The following is a 23911-nucleotide window of genomic DNA, read 5'->3' on the forward strand; positions in this document are numbered from 1 at the left end:
GCCCACGGGCTGTAAAAATGACAACACTTTCTTATTAATTGAAAAACGATCGGGACTTGTTTATGTTGGCAAGAATAAGCATAAAGTTCAAAGTCTCGGCATTGCCTATCAAATTATGAAACCTTCGACTGCATTCCGACTGGTATTAACTTTCTTTTTGTCACATGGCTGACCTATTTTCTCCTTGTCATACGGCTTTGTTTTAAATAAGGTTAGAATTAATATCATATCACTATTTGTACGTTAAGTGTTCCTTTTGACGTCATGCAAACGATTATAATGTCCTTGTCGCCCTACATGAATTATTAATTTGTTTATGATTTTACAAGTAGAATATCAAATGATCAAATTAATTTAATAAACCACACATTACTAAGCTCCACTTATTCTAGATATTTTAGTTTTAAGTTTTGTGAGAATATGACATTTCTGAAAATTCAAGAGACAAAAAGGGCCCGCACCTCTTTAATACTATGGATACAACTTTTGTATATTACGCAGGTGTACATACTGCAATGAATAACTTCAGAGCAGACTATGTTATCTTGAACAGACCACCTCAGTAATCATATTACATTATCCCTGATCCGTGTCATAAATTATAAAACAAAGTTGACTATTGTCGGTTTGACATTAGACCCAATCATTATTTTCAACAAAGTTGGTAACAACGACCCCAGCCAATTACATCTTATTAAGTGTCTGAAACTTGTAGCATTCGATCGCGAGATACTTGTTAAAGAGAGTATCTTGAAAAAGCTAAATTTCAGTAAACTAGGCATCTTATCTATTGTCAGAACTAGTAATTATTCCGCTATTACAAGATTAACAACACGAACATACCACAGTCTCCCAAATCACACACACTAACTACACGGTATTTACAGCAGCATACTTCTGTGAGATAAGACTATAACATAGACAACAAGATTTCCGCTATCGCAAGGAGACACAGCACACACACACACTGCATTTAAACCGCATATTGCATACAGAGGAAGCTAATATTAAGTGCCCGAAAGAAAAATAAGCAATAGGTGAAACCAATGAATAATTATAATTTACTATATTTATCACAAACGACAATAATTAGCGATATAATCGGTATAGCGGAGCGCAATGCTATCAACCGTGAGTCCCCACAATGAAGGATATATGCTGTTGTTCTTCTTCAGCTTTTTCATTTTTATGAATCACAATTTAACAACCCATCCACATAATGAAGTGTTCTGCGCAATGTGTTACCAAGAAACGTATTTTTATATAATTAAGAGCGTATCATTGGATTGTGTAAATGTTTAGCTATTGAACTTTTTTAATCTCCATTAAAACATTGAAACACATGCGCATCCAGGAAATTTGAATGTACTTAGGTGTTCGGCTGTTTATATCAAAATGACGCTGAAAAAGGGCACGCCTTCAGCATGTCATTGAGTGAGACTGTTTTTCTCTATTTCTGTGTAATTTAATTGAAAATCACAAGATATTAAAAAAAATAAGTTTCTATAAATACTTCTACATCCTTTGAACGCTTTTAAACCCCACATGTGTATTAAGCTTTATCAAGGACAAAGATCCTATCAAAGCCAAGTGTAATTAAAGTTAATTTAGTAATTTACTGTTGTCTGTGGGTTTTTTTGGGTTTTTTTTTTAAATTACCGAAAATGTACGAAATTAAACGAAAGTCCAAACATTGAAAATCAACCTGAAAACTTAATCAAATGGGGAATTAATTAAGTCACAATCACATATCTACCCTAACAAATCCGACATGTGGGGCTTACTTCCGCTGTGTGAATTTGCCAGGATATGGATATTTAATCATGTAGACTTTTACACGTAACAGTGCTATCCTCATTCCGTTTTTCCTTTTTTCCAGTACTATAACAAAATGCTCATGATTGATAATTAGACGGTAAAGACATGTTTCAGCGCCTGAACGCGTCGAAATGTCGGAGGAATAATTCTTGCACATTTGGATCTCTAATTGTGATATAGTACAGTGTAAATAATTTCACATACCTGTGCGTCTTACATTTATTATCACAGATATTTATACGAAATGTGTTATCATCTTATCACAAGATTCAAATGGTTTACTTTTGAAAAAAAATGTATAACTCACCATATTTTTTCTTTTATTTGAATAATGATCATTATATAAATGCCATTTAAGTTTACATAGACTTTGAAATTTATTTAAATAGACTTAAGTGGCGATTCGTGTGTCTGGTTGTCTTCTTCAAGCAATAAAAAGTTACGCATGGAACAGTTGCTTGAAAGTAACTCTTTGAAAGTCGGTGATTTATGCCCGGTGTACTTATTTTCTCTTTCTCCCAGAACGAAAAACAATCACATCTTTAAATTAATTTAATCTTAAGAAAGGTGACAAAAATCAAGTTTATATAGACTTTGAAATTTATTTAAGTAGACTTGAGTTGCGATTCGGGTGTCTGACTGTCTTCTCAAGCAATTAAAAGTATACATGGAACAATTGCTTTTAAGTAACTCTTTGAAAGTCGGTGATTTATCCCCGGTGTACTTCTTTCCTCTTTCTCTCAAAATGAAAACCAATCACATCCATAAATTAATTTAATCTTTAAAAAGGTGACAGAAATCAATATAACCGAATTCGTCTATATACTTTTCACTTACTTATTTTAGTGTCTAATCTTTAAAAATAACCGTATTTATATTTTCCCATAAGGGATAGAAATACATTAAAATTACACATAACAATAGAAAAAGAAAATTTTTATTCCTGAGATTTAAATCATTTTTACCTTTTTCATGTTTTCTATAAATCTATAATATCAACTTAGGCCCACAGTTGATTCCTATCATTATCTTATAACCCAACGATTTAATACTGATACCATAAAGCGTACTTCTATGTGTTCAATATGTGTATCATTTCAAGCGAGTGTATATCGGTGTGTTGTCATAGATAATCTCCCATAAAAACTTAGACGACAAACCGATGGATCAGGAAGTTTGAAAATGAACAAAGCTAGTATCAATTATCAATTCGGTTTAATGGCTTTTGATGGACCAATGATTCCAGACCGTGTGATTCCACCGCTTGCTACACATTAGGTCAGATTTAAATCCCTAGTATGCCTACGTGTATTGTATTTCTTCCCGAGATGATTCTTTTGAAACGGTTGCTACAAGTAAATATGATCTTTCGATTAAAGAATACAAAATCTAACTTTAAATCCCCAAAAAAGATTCACATATCTTATCATTAGTATGTAACATTACAGTAAGATTATAGTATCTTTAAGGATGAATTGTTTTTAGTAAACGCGATCTTCCCGTTAGACAAGAAAGAACCCAGGCTTTTTAAATCTTCTGTAAAGATTTCCGACAACAGAACATGTATATGTTTCGTTATTAAGCTCATTCACGTGATTGTTTTTAAAGTATAATGTTTTGTAGTAAGACTATAGAAAAGGCACACAAGATCCTTAATAACGTTAACCTATGTACATTGTTGAGTATTCAGCTATGGTGATCCAGTGCTGAGACTACTTCAAGCCATTGAAGAGAAGTAGGAACACAAGCAATCCTGATATCATGTTCGGGAGGATAGGCAAGGTATTATTCCAACATGGACGTCTAATGAGACCACTTCTTTGTTCTGTGGTGTCAGATTACTTGGTTCCCAGGCTGAACCAACACACCAATAGTTTCTTTTTCCGAAACATGAAGCGAACAAATTCAGAACAAGATAGATTCTCACGCATGTAATTGCTATAGGAATTATATTTAGAGGCAGAAATTAAGATGAAAGATAAAGATATGTATATGAATACTCAATTGAGAAATATCACATTTCGTCGTGGTACTGCAGAGAATTAAATGTACAAATGGTCGAATGAATGGATTAAATTAATGAAAGAATGAATGCACTACCCTACGATTAATTGAATGAACTGATAATGGATGTTCAGATGGGTGGTGGATTGATGTAACTAACGAAAGAACGCGAACGTTGAATGCATGAATGAATGAATGAATGAATGGATAAATGAATAAACAAAAAAGGATTGCTTGAGTGAATAAATGAAATTTGTAGAATACCGAAAGGAAAGAACAAACGAACGAACGAATGAATAAAAGAAGAAATGAATGAACACAAATTAACGCATGTGTAAATGAAGAAATGGCTTTGAATGAATAAATGAATGAATGGACGAACAAACAAGCAAACAAACGAACGACTGAATGAATGAATGAATTACTGTAGTTATCTTGAAGGAAGTAGTAAAATATCATATAAATAGATTTTTAAGGCAACATAATACAGGCATATTTGTATCTGATATCACCCCACGACCAGTCTTAATTATCAAATCGAATGGTATCTTAAATAAAGTTTCTATCTATGAATGGTTGGATTATACCACACACTCTCCTATTCGACCCCCGGGCGATTTGTTCTAAGACTTTCGCATCTTTTATACATGATTTGACCATTTCCTTCGAAGGGAGAAGTTATCTTATTAAAAATTAGAGAAACCCATATAAAAAGCAATTAGGCATTGACTAACACACACGAAAAATTCATACATATTACAAAAGTTCTGAACTAGGTGTTCCAGAAGAATAAAAGTCTTTCCTTTCATCGAATAATGAAGTCTTTATAACGCGATTAAATCACAATTTTAAAAAAAACCAGGAATATGGTAGATATGTGAAATATCAGTCAATAAAAAGATTTGAATAACGGTATCAATAATACTTCACAATATTAAATCAAAGCATTAAAATAAAATGAATTCCGCATTAAATATATTTGATAGTTTGCCAAGCTTGTGACAGTTAATTTATATGTTATAGTCATATATATTATAGATCTATTTTGTCGTTATTTCGTTTCAAGATCTATAAAAAGGTAAACGATCAGCAAAATAAATAGGACTTATCCATCAGTAGAAATAATACACCATATCAACATTGAGGAAGACGCATTGAAAACTGTCACGAGCAATAGCATTATATATATCAAACCTATACAATGTAGATACCGGGGGAAAGTAGTATCAAGTATTAGTCTAGATTGAAACAGGTACGTAACACAATGGTTTGGGAATATACAGTTCTGTGATATATTTAATGGCAATCCTATTTTTGCGGTTTTTACATTAGCAGCGAACTAGAACCCGCTAAAAATACATTTTTCTGTGTAACGCTTATTCTTCAATGAACTTACTTTTTCGTAATCGATTTCATGCTATCATGTTATTGAACCAAAACAATAATGTATTCAGTACTATAACCCGATCTATAGGTATAAAGCAAGAATATTACCACACGTTGCAGAAGAGAAAGCGTTATATACTAAAATCAATATTACATACAAATTTAGACTAAATCTTGGTTAGGACACAGTTTTAAAGTTGGAACATGTTCCATATGTCCTAATATTCCGAGTAGTCCAGTAAATGTGGCTCCATTGAACTGTACGCTTTACGATATCTATAACAAGGTCTTCCGGCGAGCAAGAACAGAGAGTTATGAGAGTTAATGATACACTCGAACGAAGTAAGCTGCAAAATAATTTTTACTGGATATGAAAATACGAACGCAAGGAACTGGGAAACTTGTTGAATGTTAGTGACGTCGATGCACTTTAAAATTTAAACCTCATCCGCGATTTGTTTACATTAATTTTTTTTTCTTTTTGCAGTTTTCCGAACCCGCTTCCTAATGAGAACGTTGCGTGTTTGGGCTGGTTTCGTATCGATAATGATCGTTGATTCAACATTAACCAACATTGAGGAAGTTCTGCACAATCTCTTCCGTAAGTCAGCATTGAAGTGTAAATTGTATAAATTCTCGTGCACAAGCACGTGTATTTGTAGTAAAGTTTACTCTGAAGGTGGCCTCGATTGGTGCTAAACCATTTATCACACATGTGTCATAGATATTTGATTGCAAAAGCTGTCAACGATTAAAAGCTGACAAACTGCAACTGTCTTTATCGAAAAATCAAAAATTGCATTAAACAATCTCGCTTTGTCTTATAAACAATACATAACTTTATATTCACGACTCCAGCAGATGTGAACTTTTTATATTACTGGAATGTGGATATTATAGTAAATCTAAATACAAAAAATGATGAAATGGAACAAGTTTTATTTCTGGAGAATTTTGACGCCGAGAGAGGCGTGGGAGTTTAATGCCAGTGATAGCGTTTTGATGGGCGCTTTGAGAATTCATATATATAAATATCACAAAAATGTGGAGCTAGATCTTACAACTAATATATTCAATGGCAATGGTGTATGTTTGAGGAAATAAAACTAATGATCACTTACCTGTACTGCAAATGATATTACGAGTGTCAGTCCAGCTAAAGTCCTTCCCATCATCTGTGGAATATAGAACACAGAAGAAATTAACCCGACATCTTTAGTTAAAGCTGTTCACCACTTGATAACCGATAGACAAAATAGCCTATGTCGAGTACCGCCTTAAAGTATACAGCGACTGTCACGTGACTCCACGTTTTCTGTTTTAAACATTGGGATACTTTCATTCATCATGTGCTTCTCAATAAACGATTATCACATTGGATACTCGGCGCACGCCGCTGGAGTATAAAATTTGAATTACGTATGATCCCGTTCCGACACCCTTAAGACTCGCAGCTACGGTCCGACAAGCAGATAGACTTTGATAATCTTGTTTCCCGATAAGACTGGCTGTTGACAATTTAATATAATTACATGGAGGATCTGGAGGGGAGGGGAGGTTTTAAGTACGCTGTCCTGTAAACAATGACATTCAGTATGAATTAGGCTGGTAACTTATTTAACACACTGCCCTTGGTTTAGGATCAGGGAGGCTACAGTTTACAGTATTACCTCAACGCATAGCTCTTACATTTAAAGACTTCAACAGTCTGAAACCTTGATTTAAAGTAAAGTGATTTATAAATATTTAAATAATGTAATCACAAATCAATTAGTTTACTTATTTTATTGACTTAATGAAATTCACAAATATGATAATACAAATGAAGACGTGAAAACTTCGTAGATTATTGTAACCAGCTCTCTTTCGGGAGTTATTTATTTTCGCAGATTTCCGAAAGTAAATTCACGAAGGTTTATCTTCGCAAATTGATACCCTCCACAATTCTTGCACAATTCAATTGTAATTGTTGCATATCGATGAAGTGCAGGTTCAAGCAATAAAAGTTAAGGTATCTTTGTGACATTATGGTCTCTCTACGTGTGTTAAGAGCCTGGGAATATTATATATAACACATTTCGAGTTAACCAGGCGTTAACTAATTACAAGAAGTCATCGAAGCTATCACGAGACAATGAAGTGGGGTTCTTCAAATAGCACTTAAAACGAGAGGCAACACGAGGTCCACAACACACACACACACGCACACACACCTATTGTAGCACAAGTAACCGACTGGTGTCTCACAAAATCGGACTCGCAAGGTTTTTTGTTGTTTTTTTAACCTAGAAATGATGGCACAATTCTATCTAAATAGGATTGAACCACGGAAAATGAAATTAGTAATAGAAATTTTGAGAATTATGATTAAATTTTCCAATAGCCATTTAACGATGCCCTCTGCTGCTAGGTTATATGGTTGCCTGTAGTGATTGCGTATCTATGTTATGTTTACGCATCTCTTAATTATGGAGGGTTTGTGGGGATAGAAATACATTATATAAGTATAGTGTATTATAGTGAATTTTCGATAAACTTTCCTAATTAATAAAGCTATCCCCGTAAGTTATAGTATGAATGATACTTCAAAAGAGAGAAGCCCGTATAAACACATGAATGAATAGAACCATGCATTTCAGAAGAGTAAGCGTTATTTTCTCTATCAATGACACCTGTATTTAAATCTAGGTCAAATCCGAGTGTAATCCAAATATCAAATGAAAACAATAGTATTAATAATATTAATTGAAAGTACTTTTCAACGGTCAAAAATGTCAAAAGGATATCTTATAGGAAGCGATACATATCTATCAACTGAGACGACTCGTTAAGTCTGTTAGTTTGATATGGGGCGATATCACTTCTAATGTAAAATAAATGTAGTAAAATATGTAATTATCATGCCGATAAAATAATTCAATTGTAAGTTGTTCTTTTTTTTGCAAGAAAAAAATCACTATCGACAATATCTAATTAGAAGAGGTCATTACAGGTACATCACAAAGTCAGACAGTTGTTAATTGTCGATTTCGATCGACCATGCACAATCTGAAGTGGATTCCATAGACGTCGATGCTATATATTGCCTATTATAATCATAATAAAAATGTACATTCCACTTCGCACATATCCAGCCCCACTTAGGAATGGAGTGTGCACTACAAAAATTTCACTAGATAGGTAATTATAATGCTTTAAGTATGCATATCGAGATCGTCAAACATCGGGGGTTCATTTTTGCTCCTCTGAATCAGTTTAATGATGAAATGATTTATTGAGTACATATCATGAACAAATTCAAACTTAATTTACCGCATAGACGCAAATTTTATCTTCGACATTAGAGATATGAGAGTTATATAATTGAGTTGTCTAGATTTTCTTGATAAAATGGGGCAGATTAGCCTTATCGTTATCGTGATAAGTCCGACCCCCAAAACCACCTTGTCTATGCACGCGTAACTCACACGCGTTAGGGGCAAACGGCCGCACGAGATAGCATTCTATAGAAATCTGGTTATGACGTTACTTGTTTGTGGTTCTTGGACTTTTCACAAAATTTTGGAACTTAATTAATACGATTATTACATATCACCACTCACACTTTCAGATACACAGCTCTTACCTCCATCGCATAAGGAGGGGATAAAAAAACTACGAGACACTTAGCTACTTGTGTTTCTGCATCGTCTATGTAGCGCTGATATAATACTTCGGTATCCTACACTGCTCCCTCATCTACCAATTATAACATAACTATAGGACGTTGGAAACCTCCATCTTTATTTTTTTTCTTTTTGCTTTGAATTTACCGTTAAGCCTGTTATTTTCGCGAAGATGATATTTTCGCGATTTCGCGGGACATTGCTATGATTGCGAAAATTTGATCCGCGAAATATAACGAAATGGTTGAATCATTTACACCTTTGATAACCAGATTCGTGAAATTTTAAAAACGCTAAAATTTAATTTTCTAAGTTTTAGTTCGAATTGCGAAAATTTTAACCCCAGAAAATAACCGTCTACATTTGTAAACGGTATTTTCGCGTGCGTGAGAAATTGAGTTGGTTAACAGTTTATACTGATATACTTGATGCAGATTTCTGTCTCATTATCAGACACTACATCACTAGGTTCAATATTATGTATGTTCACTGATGCGAAGTAGTTGTACAATGAAGCGTGTCTAGTACTTTTTTCATGCTGTTAATTGAAATAAAAGCCTCACATAATGAAGGGTATTGAAGAGGTAATTTATAGTGTACATCTTACAAACGTTTCTAGAAACAAACGCTTTGGAATATCTTTGATGAGAAATTAGTTCAATACTGACCCATAAAACTGTATTTTCATGGGATATCGATATTAATAAAAAAAATAGTAAATCACCGACTTATATTTCCTCTTTTACCAGTGCAATATCTGTGTAGATATATATTTGAGAAGGCTTGTTCTGTGTACAAGGATAGAGTCAAATTTACCAGCACTAGGTTACCAGTATCAAGTGCTGGAAGGGCAAACTCATGCAATCCATCTAATTCTCGCATGGAATTGATTTTATCATATTACGCGGACAGTTAGAATTCGTGAAAATAAATTTCTACTAAAAAGCTTCATTTTCAAGTAAATCTGTGTATTTGAAAAATCAAATCGCCTTAAAAACATTTAGGTATAAAACACTTAATTAAGTCGACGAAAGTCATAAGTCGTTTTCCTTTATTTTTCTCAGAAACCTTAGTGATTAAATGTAACGTTTATATCACATCATGAATGGCCAAGAATACGTGCGTCATAACGGATTGCGTTATCGTGTGTAACTGCACATTTTTGAACGGTAACGTCCTTAACAGTAGCGTCACAGCGCGTGCCAGGTGTCGCTCCCTACCTCGTGTCTGATATAGACAAGAAATATTTCACAAGTATGTGAGAATTGCGGGTCCGAAATACTGTTAAGAAAGCTCCGAAACGGACACAAGTTCTGTTATTTTACTCATTTGTATTAATAATGGTTTATTTTTTGTCACGAAAGCTTCGATAAGGACACAAGTAAATTATTCGGTTATTCTATTGATTTTATAAATATTGCATCTTACTTTTGAAAACAAATCTACGTATTTAGCGTATTAAGGCATGAGCAATATCATTCGTATTACATTGCTTAGAAATCCTCTTCGAAACTATATATTTTATGGCAGGGGTACTCGTTAAAACATAGGACGCGTTTCCTTCCGAGGCTTCTGGTTACTTCTATACCACCTGTACTTTTCCATTTAGTACGACAGTACCTATATTTCTTAAAAGATGCCATTCTATAAAAGACCATGTATGATGAGATGATAAGATAAGAGATAAAACGCGAAAAAAGAGCGTCGATTTAACAATAAGGTTTTGTTATAATTGCTAAATCGTTGCTATAAAGAATCTCAGCCTTTTCTCGGAAAAGACCAAATAATTTACATTTAAATGAATGGCTCTCCAAAATTAATCGTGGAAATCTTGCATACTCTGCGAAGAATAGTTAACAAATAGTCGCCTATTACGATGCATAGTCAGATAATTTAGACACACTCAATGCTTCATCCCGCATTCCTCCGTATCAGCTACTGTTAATTCCAATTAAGCTCCAGTAACTGTACATAAACCAAATACTTGTTTCTAGTCCTAATCAGATGTAATATTTAATAGGACATGAACTGGATTTAATAGTGTGTGATAAAACAGACGACATTATCATCTGTTATCACGGAACACAATAAGGTTCAAAGATTAAACACATCTCAAGAGCTCCTAGTTATTGCATGGCAGGTTAATTTCTTTAAAAAAACTGCTGACTTTATTAGCTTTTGTTGATGGTTCCCAGATAATGTCAGTATTTAAACTACATCCATACTGATGTTATGTCTGTGAGGAAGCAACCAATTAAAAGTAGGTTAGTAAAATGACAATATCGAGCGAAAATCAAGTTATATGTAATCGTATGTCTTTTTTCTTTTATGTTTGCATAGAGGGGGGATAATGCAATGCGATGTCTGCAATAACATTAACGATAAGAGGAAAGAATGAAATGGAGCAATGGAAGTAAAATTGGAGTCTACACATGCAAATCAGATATATTATCAGAAGAAACGCAATCGGCGCTCTCAGACAAATCTTATCTGTCAAAAAGTGCTTAAACAGGTCAACGCCCTCATTATAGCATATGTGAGTATGTGCTTGATTTAAGATAATCGTGCATTTCCGTACAGCTTCCGATGATTTCCGATGTTTGCCGATTGACATGTTCATAAAAACGTCGGACATTTATAGTTGTAAACTTAAACTCAGCAACGTAAAACGTCAAACACATGAACCAATGAAAGTCAAAGGTGGCCATGGTAACAGTGGATTTCTGTGGTCTAGTGCGGGGGAGGAATTACGTCTAAACTTGTGATTACGTCACGGCTTGCAGCAGATGTTGAGGCAGTTGGGCATGGGTTGATTGGCGTTGTATAAACACAACTGTTCGTAGAACGTAAGCAAGAAAGCAGAAACGAGAATGACATGACGCCGTGTCCTTATCGGGACTGCAATATTGTTAACAACTGCATTGACATGTTATTATCAGTAAGCACAAGGCCATTATAATTTCGGAACCATTTAGCGTTACAGCTCTGGGTCAACAAACTCTGAAAAGTTTCCCATAATGTCAACGGCACATGGAAATTCCTTCAATAAGATTTTGGATACACACTTTTTCTGCATATGTATATGTGTATGTTCGCTTGCATGAGAGCGCGGAGTTTCAAAAAAATATTAAAGAAAAAATCAACAAAAAGCATACTTTGAAAAAATAATCTAAGGATTTTATATTTGATTATCTGACGGAACCCATACATTAACTTGGCATCTAATTCGATCCGATCAATGTTTGTTATTACACATTGACCCGGATGTGCATGTCTTGTGAAGTCAATGAAACAGAAAGCTCCACTGTCTATGACTTTTTGTTTTAATATTTTAAATGTGGTCTAGGAATTTATTATCATATGCATATTCAAGATATCTGTCGCGCTACTATAATTTTTAATGGTACATGTACGTCACTGTGCGTACAATGGTTTCACAATTGTTTTCTGGGTTGCAATAATTCCGAATTATTCCGGCATCCTTACATCTTTTTCTAAAGGGAATGTGCTTCAAGGCCTTTATAAAAGATGAGATAACGGTAGAATATTTCAGTCTAGATCGCCAAATCAAGGAAAATCCACCAGATGAATTACACTGGTGACAAATACTGCGAAATTATTACTAACCCTAAGCCAAACACATTAACCCATGTACTGCATATCAATTCTACTCTGGGAAACAGAATTACGATACATATGTTATGCATTATGCAGTTATAAACTTTTATTTTTTGATAAATAATTACAATATTCTGTATTGGAAACAACATATTGAGTGAATGAAAATGCAGATATTTGCAGTTTGGATGTCAACACACCTTATTGGAAAAATATTTCAACAGGGTTAGACATATCTTCATATTTGCTTATTACATTAAAATCTCTACTGAAACAATGCATCTAATAAAATTTGTATCAATTCAAATTTCAATTTCGAAATATCTTATTGACAAAAAATTGCGTGAATAGGATTAGTCATTAGGCATGTCCTATCATAGTCCTTTTCCATATGCATCATCTATCGTAGTAACTTATTCCATCTCTACTGAAGCATGACATCCATGGTTTGTATTAGAATGTTGCGTCAATAGAAATAGACTTCATGCATGGACAATTTTATCTAGATTTACTCTTGAAACTTGTTATACTTTTAGATCAATCACCTGACGTCATCACGCGGAAGACAATTATGTATCTGTAGACACAAAATACAAATACATAATAATGTAAACTGCATGTTTTTTCCGCGATTTAGTTTTTACCCGTTATTTCGTAAATTTAAATGTTTCACGAATATTTGTCAAAAAAAAATACAACAAAAAAAACAAACAAACAAACAAATAAAAAAAATAAAAAAAAACAACGTAATTACACAATTTAGATATCATTTACCAGTCTTCAATCCCGATTTGTTCGCGAATTTGTTGAAATTACCGAAAATGCGAAATATTGTACACGCGAATATTAAGTGTTTAACAGTATCCCTTACTCTGTCGCAGTCGCGTTGCTGTTGTCTCGTTCTCACCATTGTGTTCACGTAATCTCGCGTTATCTCCACCTCGTGTTATCGCGAGTGAGTGAGAATTAAAAAATATCATAATTTAAATCTACATTACTATAACGATTGTACGTTATTTAAAACCCTCGTGGATGTTTTATATACAAATAGATACATACCATACCACCACAACAAATTGCGCGTTACATTAATGGGTTTTCCAAGAAAGAGATGAATATGTTTGATACTATTTATTTCATCTCGGAAGCGCGCTTATCCAATACCACACCGTTTGTATAGCTCGTTCGGTCCGATAACCCTTTCAGTGATGACAGGTTGTGAGACAAGCCACAAAGATGTGTTTTATCCACCTCGATAACATTATCTATATAACGTACACTACCGAAATTGAAAGAATTAATGTTTTTCCGAAATTAATCTTTGATATAAATATCAATATATTTTATTTGTTTGTAATTTCAAATACTCTTCTCCCGACTTTGTATACCTTTTGGAAGGTTAAAAAATACTTTTTTCGCGGAAGATGACGGGAGCTGAGAGAAAAGATGACCCGGTGAATTTATCTTCAGTTCCGCTGGTCTTTATCAATAAAGCTGCGCAATTACTCGTTCGGGAGCGTCCGACATTGTACATGTCGTTTTCAGGATATATTGCCATTTTTTGCTGTCAAGATGGAAGAGTGATTACGGTCGTCTGTACAATGTTAGGCGGAGCAATGTCATTCACCGTAGAGCTATAATTCTCTTTTTTATTTGTTGTACTGTCTAGTTTGAAATCATCGTTTACTCATGCTATGTAGTATAACCACCGACTATCCACTGTATCTAAGTGTTCCGTTAACACATGTCGATGATAATTGTGTACTTTTCTTTTACATGGCTACCCGTGCAATACAAATCAACTTAATTTTAACGTTTTTTTCTTTTAAAAAATGCGGGTTTTACTATAAAGAATACTATAAAGCAACGTTCTAGTGAAGAGCGATTATAGAGTGACTTCCCCTGCAGTGTAATTCAATCGGTTTAATCAGAGATATTCCGATACGTTTGTTTTCGCGGAAAATTTGAATATTAAAACGTATCGGAATGCCTCTGACTAAACCCATTGAATGACATTGCAAGGGAAGTCACTCTAATCGCTCTTCACTAGAACGTTGCTTTCGATGTCACAAGTCAGAAAGCGCCGGTAATTTTGGATTAAAATATTGCGTTTGACTATATAGACATCGTTTATATGCATTTGCATGGTTTGTGTGTGATCATGGATTATCGGAGGACTGATGCGTGACTATGACACAGGGAAAAAAGGTATACTATTGCGAAAAAATTAACTTTAATCGGGGTGGGGGTAAAAAATCCAATATGGCGACTGTCGTCCCTTTCTCTGTTTTATAGTAAATATCCCGATTTTTTAATAATTTTTCAAATCCCATATTTTCCGAAAAAAATTCACATGACTGTCATATATACTCATCAGTCCATCCACCAAACACAAAAAATGTATGACAATATCCATTTTCATTGAGTTGGCCCCCTTGTATATAAATCATAATATTCAAGATATAGACAAACAAGCAACTCTGCCTGCGTCCATCAACTATATAACTACATTAGATATATAACTATATAACTAAAAATATCTTTTAGTTTGGAATAAATAGTTTGAGTTAATTTTCCAGTGTTTTTATGAAAAATCAACGGGTCTTTTAGAATGGACTTGCAAATACGATGTTATGTAAACAAGCTAATTTTTACGACGGTTGATATCGCGTTTTCATGTCTTACTTTAATTAATGGCGATGCTTCAATTTAGTGATTTTATCACTGTATATTAAAATCTACCGCTGTTTGAAATATTCTACCGACGATTTATTTTCACGATATTTTATTGCCGCAAAATGCTCAAAAAGCCATTGCATGCGAAAATGGGTAGGTCTACAGTACAACATGAACAGCTGCCTAAATTAATACGCACTTACCCGTGTATAAATCTTACAATGAGTAGCGATATTGTTTCATCAGCTTCGGCCATAGCCATATAGAATCGCCCTTGCATGTATGTTTGTATGGAATTAATACTATGTTCAGGATGCATTGCGAAATATATTGCCGCATACATAGATCTAGCAGTATGATCAATCTGTTCAAATGGTACTAGCAAAGCAGAATGCACTACCAGCGATAAAAAAACCTCTGCTTTGTCCAGTTGTAGAACAGGCCCTGATTAACAAAAAGCACTGACATTTAAGCCAAAGTTGTTTTTCTTATGTATTTCGCGAAATTGGGGTCATACGTTTAAGCCTTCCGAGAGGCAATCGATTTATTTTAAAGTTATAAATTGGAAAGTGTCAAGAAATCCATTTTGGAGAAGAGGCAAGACCACGTGCGAAATTTCATCGTCTTTTACTATCATGCAATGGGGCAGCAGGTACAACCTGCAGTACATGTGTGATGATAGAGGGCCACATGCATGTCTAACAAAGGTATAAGAGGGTCTTGCGTAAATGTGAGAGGTCTTACATGGCGCGAATAAAACATTGTACTATTTCATTTCATTTTCAAAAAGTATACGCGACCTTTACGGCGGTGAACCTACAAATATACCGGTAGCTTGTTTTCTTGTCCTATTTCTTTAGTTGCATAACACTGGCGCGCATCTTGGCGCTACAACAGGCCTATCTTTATCCTACGTAGCTGCCAGACCCCCAATCTGACCTCAAGTTTGAACTCCAGCGTTATTGTGACTGATACGAGAACAAACCCGTCATTTTCATCTGTTTTAAAGGTCAAGGTCGGCACACGTTAAAGTCATTACTTCGTGCCTGATAAATAATGACGTAATCTCGTCTAGATCATAACAACGCTTGATTGGGAAGACGAACATCTTGATGGTACGTAGCGGTGGCATCTGTGTAGTGTGCATCTAATGTTCATTTATCATTTTGTTCCGGATTCGTTTGATTTTATCGCAAAAATATCTAATAAATTCCATATGTTGATTACTCTGATATCATGTCGATTGTTTTACGTGTAAACCTACCAATAATTCGGTCATTTTCATGGATATGAGATTTCTCTAAGAAATATTAATTAGTTTGATGAAACACCATAATAAATAGTATATGTAAACTGTTGTTATGACATCCGAGTATCATACATGCTGCATACAGCTCGTGAATGTTGCGTCGTTTCCGGGACGTCATAGTTCTTATGTGAAGGTTATGCGGTGTTTATACGATGACATGCGTGACAGGCAAACCCCCAACACAACACATTGCATACAGGGGAGGTCATCCTTGCATGGTCACAGCTGTATTTTCACAGCTTTTAATTTCGCAAAATTCGATTTAATGAGAATTGATTGTTTTCTTTGCATTCAGATAAGTGGCAAATAATTTTCGCGATTTCATTCTGACCGTGAAATTCTAAAAAATAATATCGCACACAAAATGGAGTTGGTTTACAGAATAAATCAACCAAGCATACAGGTAGGTAATGATTTTCTTGTGTCTTCTTGTGATAGAGATTCTCTTCGACTTTAATGGAGCAAAAGACAAGGAGCAGCGCACCCCACTCATATGACGCGAAACCTTGTCAGTAATGTGAAAGAATAGACAGTGGCTGGCTGATGCAATTTATTGCTATTACCATTAAGAATACATACAACACAAAGTGTCAATTAATCAATGAACGATGAAATAAAATTTCCCTAAAATGACGTTTACCATTATGTTAATATAGTTTTTTTTGCTTACCTTTCAACATTTAAGCACCTTAGTCATGTTTCATTTGCTTTCCTTCCTTCTCACCTGAAAAAAACCCAAAGTATCACTTTTTATGATATGTTTCGATTCTTTAAATATTTAGAAATAAACTCATATTGCAATGTAATACGAATGCTATGCCTGAAAAGAAAATTGATTTTAAATATGTCGATTTTATTATTAGAAGAAGAAAGGTTTTCAATTCAAAATAATTGTAATGCAAACCGCTTTTGATGTGAACGACACTTTCCATATGGCTTAGCTGGAAGGGAAGTTTGACGTGAAACGCATGTTCTTCCGCTGTGTGTAACAATGAAACCAGATTATTGGGGAAGTTTCCGGAGTTAGATGGGGAGGGGGTCAGGGGGCGAGGCAATGCTTTAGACATCTCAATCCAGTTGTTCAAAAGAAATCAACACGATGTTACGAAACAGAAAAAGTATGAAATGCAATAGTGTTGGTGCCAAGTCGAGTCAGAGATTTGGAGATGCATACGTCTTCTTTCTTGAACAACAGGGACTTCATGTAAACATTTCCACAGTTATTGGATGTGAACAACTTGTATTGGTAAGATCACGCTAGAAAATAATTGTGGAAAACAACAGCAATGGTATGAAATAGAAAATACGAAATGATACTAGAATATGGGTTAGGTAGCTTCTGTGTAAATTTGCCAAAGTTGGAACATAAACTGTGTGTTCTTTTATCGGCTGTGTACCCACGTGTTTTGATTTTCCGATATGGCGCCGCCCATATGATACAGTACATTTCGATTATAAAAATGTCTTTCCTCTTAGATATAAAAGTAATACATTGAAATACAATATCAATAAAATTTCATGTTAAATGAATATTTTCAGTCTTATTTTTACCAATGAAAACATTTGAAAACCATTTTCATTCGCTATCTTGGATCCAAGTGGTAAATGTACGCTTCTAAAAACTGATCATTTGTGCAGGTTCTGTATACAACATTTGTGCAGGTTCTGTATACAACAAATTCGTATCACAACTGGCACGAATCCGTTAATGAACGCACGACAAAGATGCGCATTCCATAGTCAGTCATGAAACAAAATGGCGTGACCGGAAGTTAAGATTTTAATGTCGTCTGTCATCACTATGATTACAAACGACCTCCAGTTCAAGTAACCTTGACGGATCCGTGACAAATCTGTGATTTATTATCCGGACATATCCAGACGATAACACGGTATGTTGCTGCAGATTGAGCTTAGCATTATCGTTTACACTATAATCTATCAGAATTCCACAATAGGATAAAGTCTTACAACTGACCAGTCAGACATCATGTACGAAGTCTAATGCATTCATATGCAGAGGTGAAGATTTTTTTAATAAAGTTGACGTGATTGTTTTTTATGTCGAGTGATTTTGAAAACGAAATTCAGAAATATAGCTTATATTCAGTTGGACACCATTCTATTTACAATTTAAAATAAAAAAAAAATATCAACTTCAGAATTCCAATATTTCGGTCCTAATACCACAAAAACCTCTCTGTTAAAGTCCAAATCTACTACCTAAGTGTTTAGATAGCCAATCAGAAATAACAATATTAACTGTTACACCGGCTTTTAATTGGCTAAGTAAAGCATATGTATAAAACTGTTTTAGAATTTATGACAATGAAAGAAAACCAATCTAACTTTGTACGTCCTCACTGTTTGAAATAAAGAATCACATGACAGAGCAACTATGAACATTTGGTTATGTTTTACCGGACATTTTCTGTATCTTTGCTTGCTGACCACGACCTCTATTGGTCCAAAAATACCGCTGACATAAACTGACCATTACCTACAACAAGCAATGCTCCTAACACTAGGTCAAACATGTGGTGAAGATATCAACAAACTAATTGTTTTGAGATGTCTGAAGGCGCTCGGTCTCAGGACACGCGAACCTAATCGGCAATAACTGACCACTAATTATTCTTGTACGGCAATCAGACTTTGAAGAAACTTGAGAGAAGTTCACAAGTTTTCGGCTGCACTTCAGTGCACGTGGCGCGCGCCAGTAATTAGGTTCTATCTTTGTAGCGGTTCTGGTCTGCACTTCCGTTAGAAATAGCGTCTCTTATGATTCAACATGTGTTTTGTGTTGAGAAGGTCCGTGATATTTAAATAATGGTACCCAAACAATCTCAAGGAACTTCCAATGAGTAACATTCTGCATTGACGCAAGTGCACGTATAGTTTTTGAATCCATGCAAAGAACATCAAAAGTATACAAAAAATGAGATGTAAATTACAATGATTTTATAATGTGATGAAAGCAAGCAGTAGTGATTCGACTTTTATAGGTAAATCGTTAAAGCCAATTAATTACACTGACAAAACTTTGTTCTTACGAATAGTCAATTTCGAATAGACGAAAGCGGCAGTGATTATTTGAAATTGTTTAATATCGCATGTGTTCTGTTTTACTGTAGGTAAACCTGACACACGGTCAATACGCTGTGATAAATAGCAAGGTTTCTAACACAAAGATGGTAATGCTTCTTAATCAGTTGTGAAATATACAGGAATGCCTTCTAATATTACGTCTGTTAATGCTCAATATTGCTAGCAGCTTCTTCCACATAACGACTATCAGATTTTCTTCCGTTGGATTCTTACGTGGATAAACAATTACGTAAATAAACAAATAAACGAACGAATGAAGGAAGGAAGGAAGGAAGGAATGAATGAATGAACGAGCAAATGATATAATGAAATGATTATTGAACGAATTAATAAATGAATAATGAATGAAAAAATGAATTAATTTATTAATGAAAGGTGAAATAAATAAATGAATGAATTGATGAGTTGACGAATAAATGAATGAATTGATGAGTTGACGAATGAATGAATGAATTGATGAGTTGACGAATGAATGAATGAATGAATGAATGATTGAATGAATGAATGAATGAATGAATGAATGAAAAAATTCACGAACGAACGAACAAACGAACAAATAATGAATGAATGAATGAATGAATGAATGAATGAATGAATGAATGAATGAATGAATGAAAAAATTAACGAACAAACGAACAAATGAATGAATGAATGAATGAATTGACAAACGAACAAACAAATAAAAGAAAACAATATGAAAGCTCACTAATCAATTCTAACATACAAACTTAATCCGCGAATTTGTAAAATAAAGTCTAATTTTATGTTCCTTGCATGATTTAGAGGTAGATGATACGTTATACGGGTTTGATTCTAAACGTGCCGACAGGTGGAACTTTTGTTCGCTGAAACACGACACCTGTATTACACCGGTTTTCGTACACCTGTCGTTTCAAGTTGACTTGGTTATTAAAATACGTAATGTTTCTGGCACCATTATCAATTAAGGCAGTTTCATATCAAATGCTAACTTTGGATATTGAATTATATTTGGTCTCATTTAATTCTGTACACAATTTTAACACATATCCAAACACGTTATAATAATATACGTTTATTTACAATTTTGTCGCCTTAAATAAAGGCATACGTCACATGTATATAACACCGTGATGCTCTTTAAGGTATGATGATTATACAAGCCATAATCCAAACTGCAAGTAAGAACTTCGCTAGCCAAACGGAATCAATAGTTTTGTGAATGCATTTGTCTTTCAAAAGGTGGATAGCAAACTTGTGTAAAGCATATCGTATTGAATACATTAGGCTAGCCAATTTGAATAATTTAATCTAAATTACTGTTAAATCATTAATGGTTATTATTATTATTTCGTTCCCATTGTCTGCTTTACATTAAAGTTTGATAGTCTATTTAAATTGAAACAAGCAGTTGTTTTAGTTATTCTATAATAAATCAATTTACTTGTTCTTTTAAACACAGCTTTAAACAACTTTGTTACGTTACAATCTGTATTGTAACGTAAACATTGATGTAAATTGTCAGATGTATTACATTTGACCATTTACATCAATGTTTCATAGTCCATCAATGGTACACTGTAACAAACTTTTCGCACTTAACAGAAACTCTGATAGAGTTGTCGTTCCTTGAATTCATTGACTATAAAGAACGACAACTCTTGAAAGCTATGGGCCAATATCGGGAACCTTCGGCACTTTCCCGAAAGTTTTTCTCGTTTACGGAAAGTGCCGAAGGTCCCCGATTGGGTATATGGGTCTGTCAAACATCCAAAGTGTTGTAAATCTCTATCTAGAAATTGTCTAAAAAACACAAAACAGACAAGGTTTATCAACCTTAACACTCTCAACGCTCTCACTTCACGACGTTTGTGTATGTTAACGGACTGACCGAAGAAAATATTTATAAACAAATCTGACATACAAAAGAGTGTGGTTGAAATACATAATATAAGACTGATATCGCCTCTTTCACGCGTACTGTCAGCGATAAACTGAACAGTTTACCCCCTCCCCTCCTCCACCATTTCCCTCTGCAAACAAAGGATACAGAAATTGAAACCTTTGGATTATTGAAATGCATGTAATAAGATTTTTTTCATAGAAAATCGTTATTATGGAATTACTCGAATCTAGTCTACAAGAGATGTGAACCTAATGTTTAAAAATCTTTCTTTTAAAAGCTGAATAATAAAGCTTGCAGGGGAAAAAGTCCATCACAGATCGACAAATGTTTTATATCGTTTTGTTGACTTTCAAAAACTGGCATTCTGATGTATATACTTACGAATTTCAACAGATGTACGTATAATCTGACAGTATCCAATCGAATTCAAATTCCTCAAATTTCTTGAGGATAGATGTAAAATGAAATTTTAAACACTTTTACTCAAAAAAAAAAGTTATTCTATCTTTAAAAAAAATTGTAATATTATTTGAAAAATGCCAGTTATTAAGTGTGAAGTGATGATCTCAGACGTTTGTAAAAATGTGTAGATATGGAACGCTCGATTGTCCTGATAGAGGGTTTCTATAGAAAATTTTCGTCGCCCTCATTCTCCATACTCCAGGGGTTACTTCACTGTCGTAATGTCCACCTTGAACTATCTCATAGTAAAACTAAAGGCAACTGAAAATTGTCATAGACAATTTGGCGGGCTTTTCACTATATTTAGTTTACAATACCGTCCAGTAGATTATCTTCAAATAACATAATTGCATGAAAGCTGTAAAACCAACGATAAGTTAGTTATGACCATTTAAACAATTTATTTATGATATGTGTATTTGACCCCCGTGAACTTGAATATGGGTCAAGGTCATTCCTAGTATCTGACTTTATAGCCCATCCCCTGGACATCTTATATATGAAATATTAAGATCCTAGACCTTACAGAACTTCAGGAGAAAAGTTTTAAAGTTTATTGTTAAAAACAGGACCTTTAACATTTGACCCTAACCGAAAACCGGAAGTTGCCATTTTTTGTAATAACATGTAGATAGAAAAAGTTTACGCTTAAGATTATATGCAAATAATATTATTGGGTGAAATCTGTGAAAAGAACTGTTAGTGAGTTATAAGCATTTTTAAATTTTAAGACATGATGTCATAGCGGCCATTTTGTTTTTTTAATGAAGATGAAAATCATATTAAACGTTAGAGAACATCAGAGGGGTCTTTTCTATAGCAATTGCAGACTATATTAGTCATTCAGTTCGACAATATATAATGTTAAACATTTTGACGGGAATTCAGCAAAGATCAAAGGATTGTGGCATACAGCATTAACCGGAAGTGCTATCGAAAAATAAAAGACACCAAATTCATCAGAATGACATTCTGCATCGACATGTAAAACGAAATTTTGCAAAATCAAAAAAAAATAAAAATCCGTGAACTTTGACCCCATAGCGAACTTTCTTGTTTGACCTTTGACCTAGTTGCTGTAATTGAATAAAAGTTAGTCTTTTATACGATCTACATAAAACATCAAAAATATTTGCTGTATCTTAAACGGTTTTTTAGTTATGGCTGTTATAAACTTTTTAGGTATGACGTCATGATGGCTATCTTGGATTTTTGACCAACTTAAAAATGTTGCGGTCACCCCTTCAACTCATGCCATACAATATAACAATAAGGCCATTGGCATAGCTCTTACCATTTTGAAGATCTTTTGGACACAAAAAAAAGTGTAGAAGAATAATAAAAAACAGAACAAAAACAATAGGTCTTTTCACCACACATGGTGAAAAGCCCTAATTAGGGAGAGAAAAAAACAACTGACCAACAACAGATCTACAAAGGTTCCCTTTGAAGATTACAGAGAGAGCGACACTCAAGTTTAAAACCACATCTTTTGGTATACTTATTAAGGAGAAATATACCTGTTCATCTATTGTCACACACAAAATCTACAGCTTTGCTAAATTTCACTTCAATTAAAGATGAAGCAATTAAATTTCTAAGCCTCAAAATGATACGTTAGGATATACGTTATACTGTGAATATTATCCAATAATATTAGACGTGGATATTGAGAAATTTTTGATCGGCATTTAGTCATGACGTAATGATAAAAAGTATCCCCTCGTGCTATACCACTAACATTGTAGGAGAAGGTTGAAGATGTGCTTTGCGTTTGTATTTTATTACTTGATTTAGTCTACATATATACTGTGCATGATTGCCAAGACCCTATGTAGATCGCCAGACAACACTCACGACTGTCTAAGGTCGATAAAACCTACCGATAATTTGACAGTAGCCAGATCCCCTAGTTATTTCATAAATGCACTCTTTGACCGACTGTGTATATTCTACTGACATCATTACAACTACCAATAC

The 23911-nt window shown here is 34.2% G+C and overlaps 1 protein-coding gene across 1 annotated transcript in view; it reads right to left on the reverse strand.

Annotated features, from left to right (window-relative positions):
- The window catches only part of LOC138328527 (delta-like protein A), a 47761-nt gene that overhangs the window by 21925 nt on the left and 1925 nt on the right, over nucleotides 1-23911 (reverse strand). The window contains exons 2-3 of the mRNA XM_069275370.1: nucleotides 17147-17200; nucleotides 6330-6383 (exon numbers count right to left, since the gene is read on the reverse strand). Coding sequence (XP_069131471.1) covers nucleotides 6330-6383 — 54 coding nt within the window. The 5' untranslated portion in view covers nucleotides 17147-17200. The remainder of the gene's footprint in view (nucleotides 1-6329; nucleotides 6384-17146; nucleotides 17201-23911) is intronic.

This window comes from Argopecten irradians, chromosome 7 (assembly GCF_041381155.1).
Source record: "Argopecten irradians isolate NY chromosome 7, Ai_NY, whole genome shotgun sequence".
In the NCBI taxonomy this organism is placed as follows: Eukaryota; Metazoa; Mollusca; class Bivalvia; order Pectinida; family Pectinidae; genus Argopecten; species Argopecten irradians.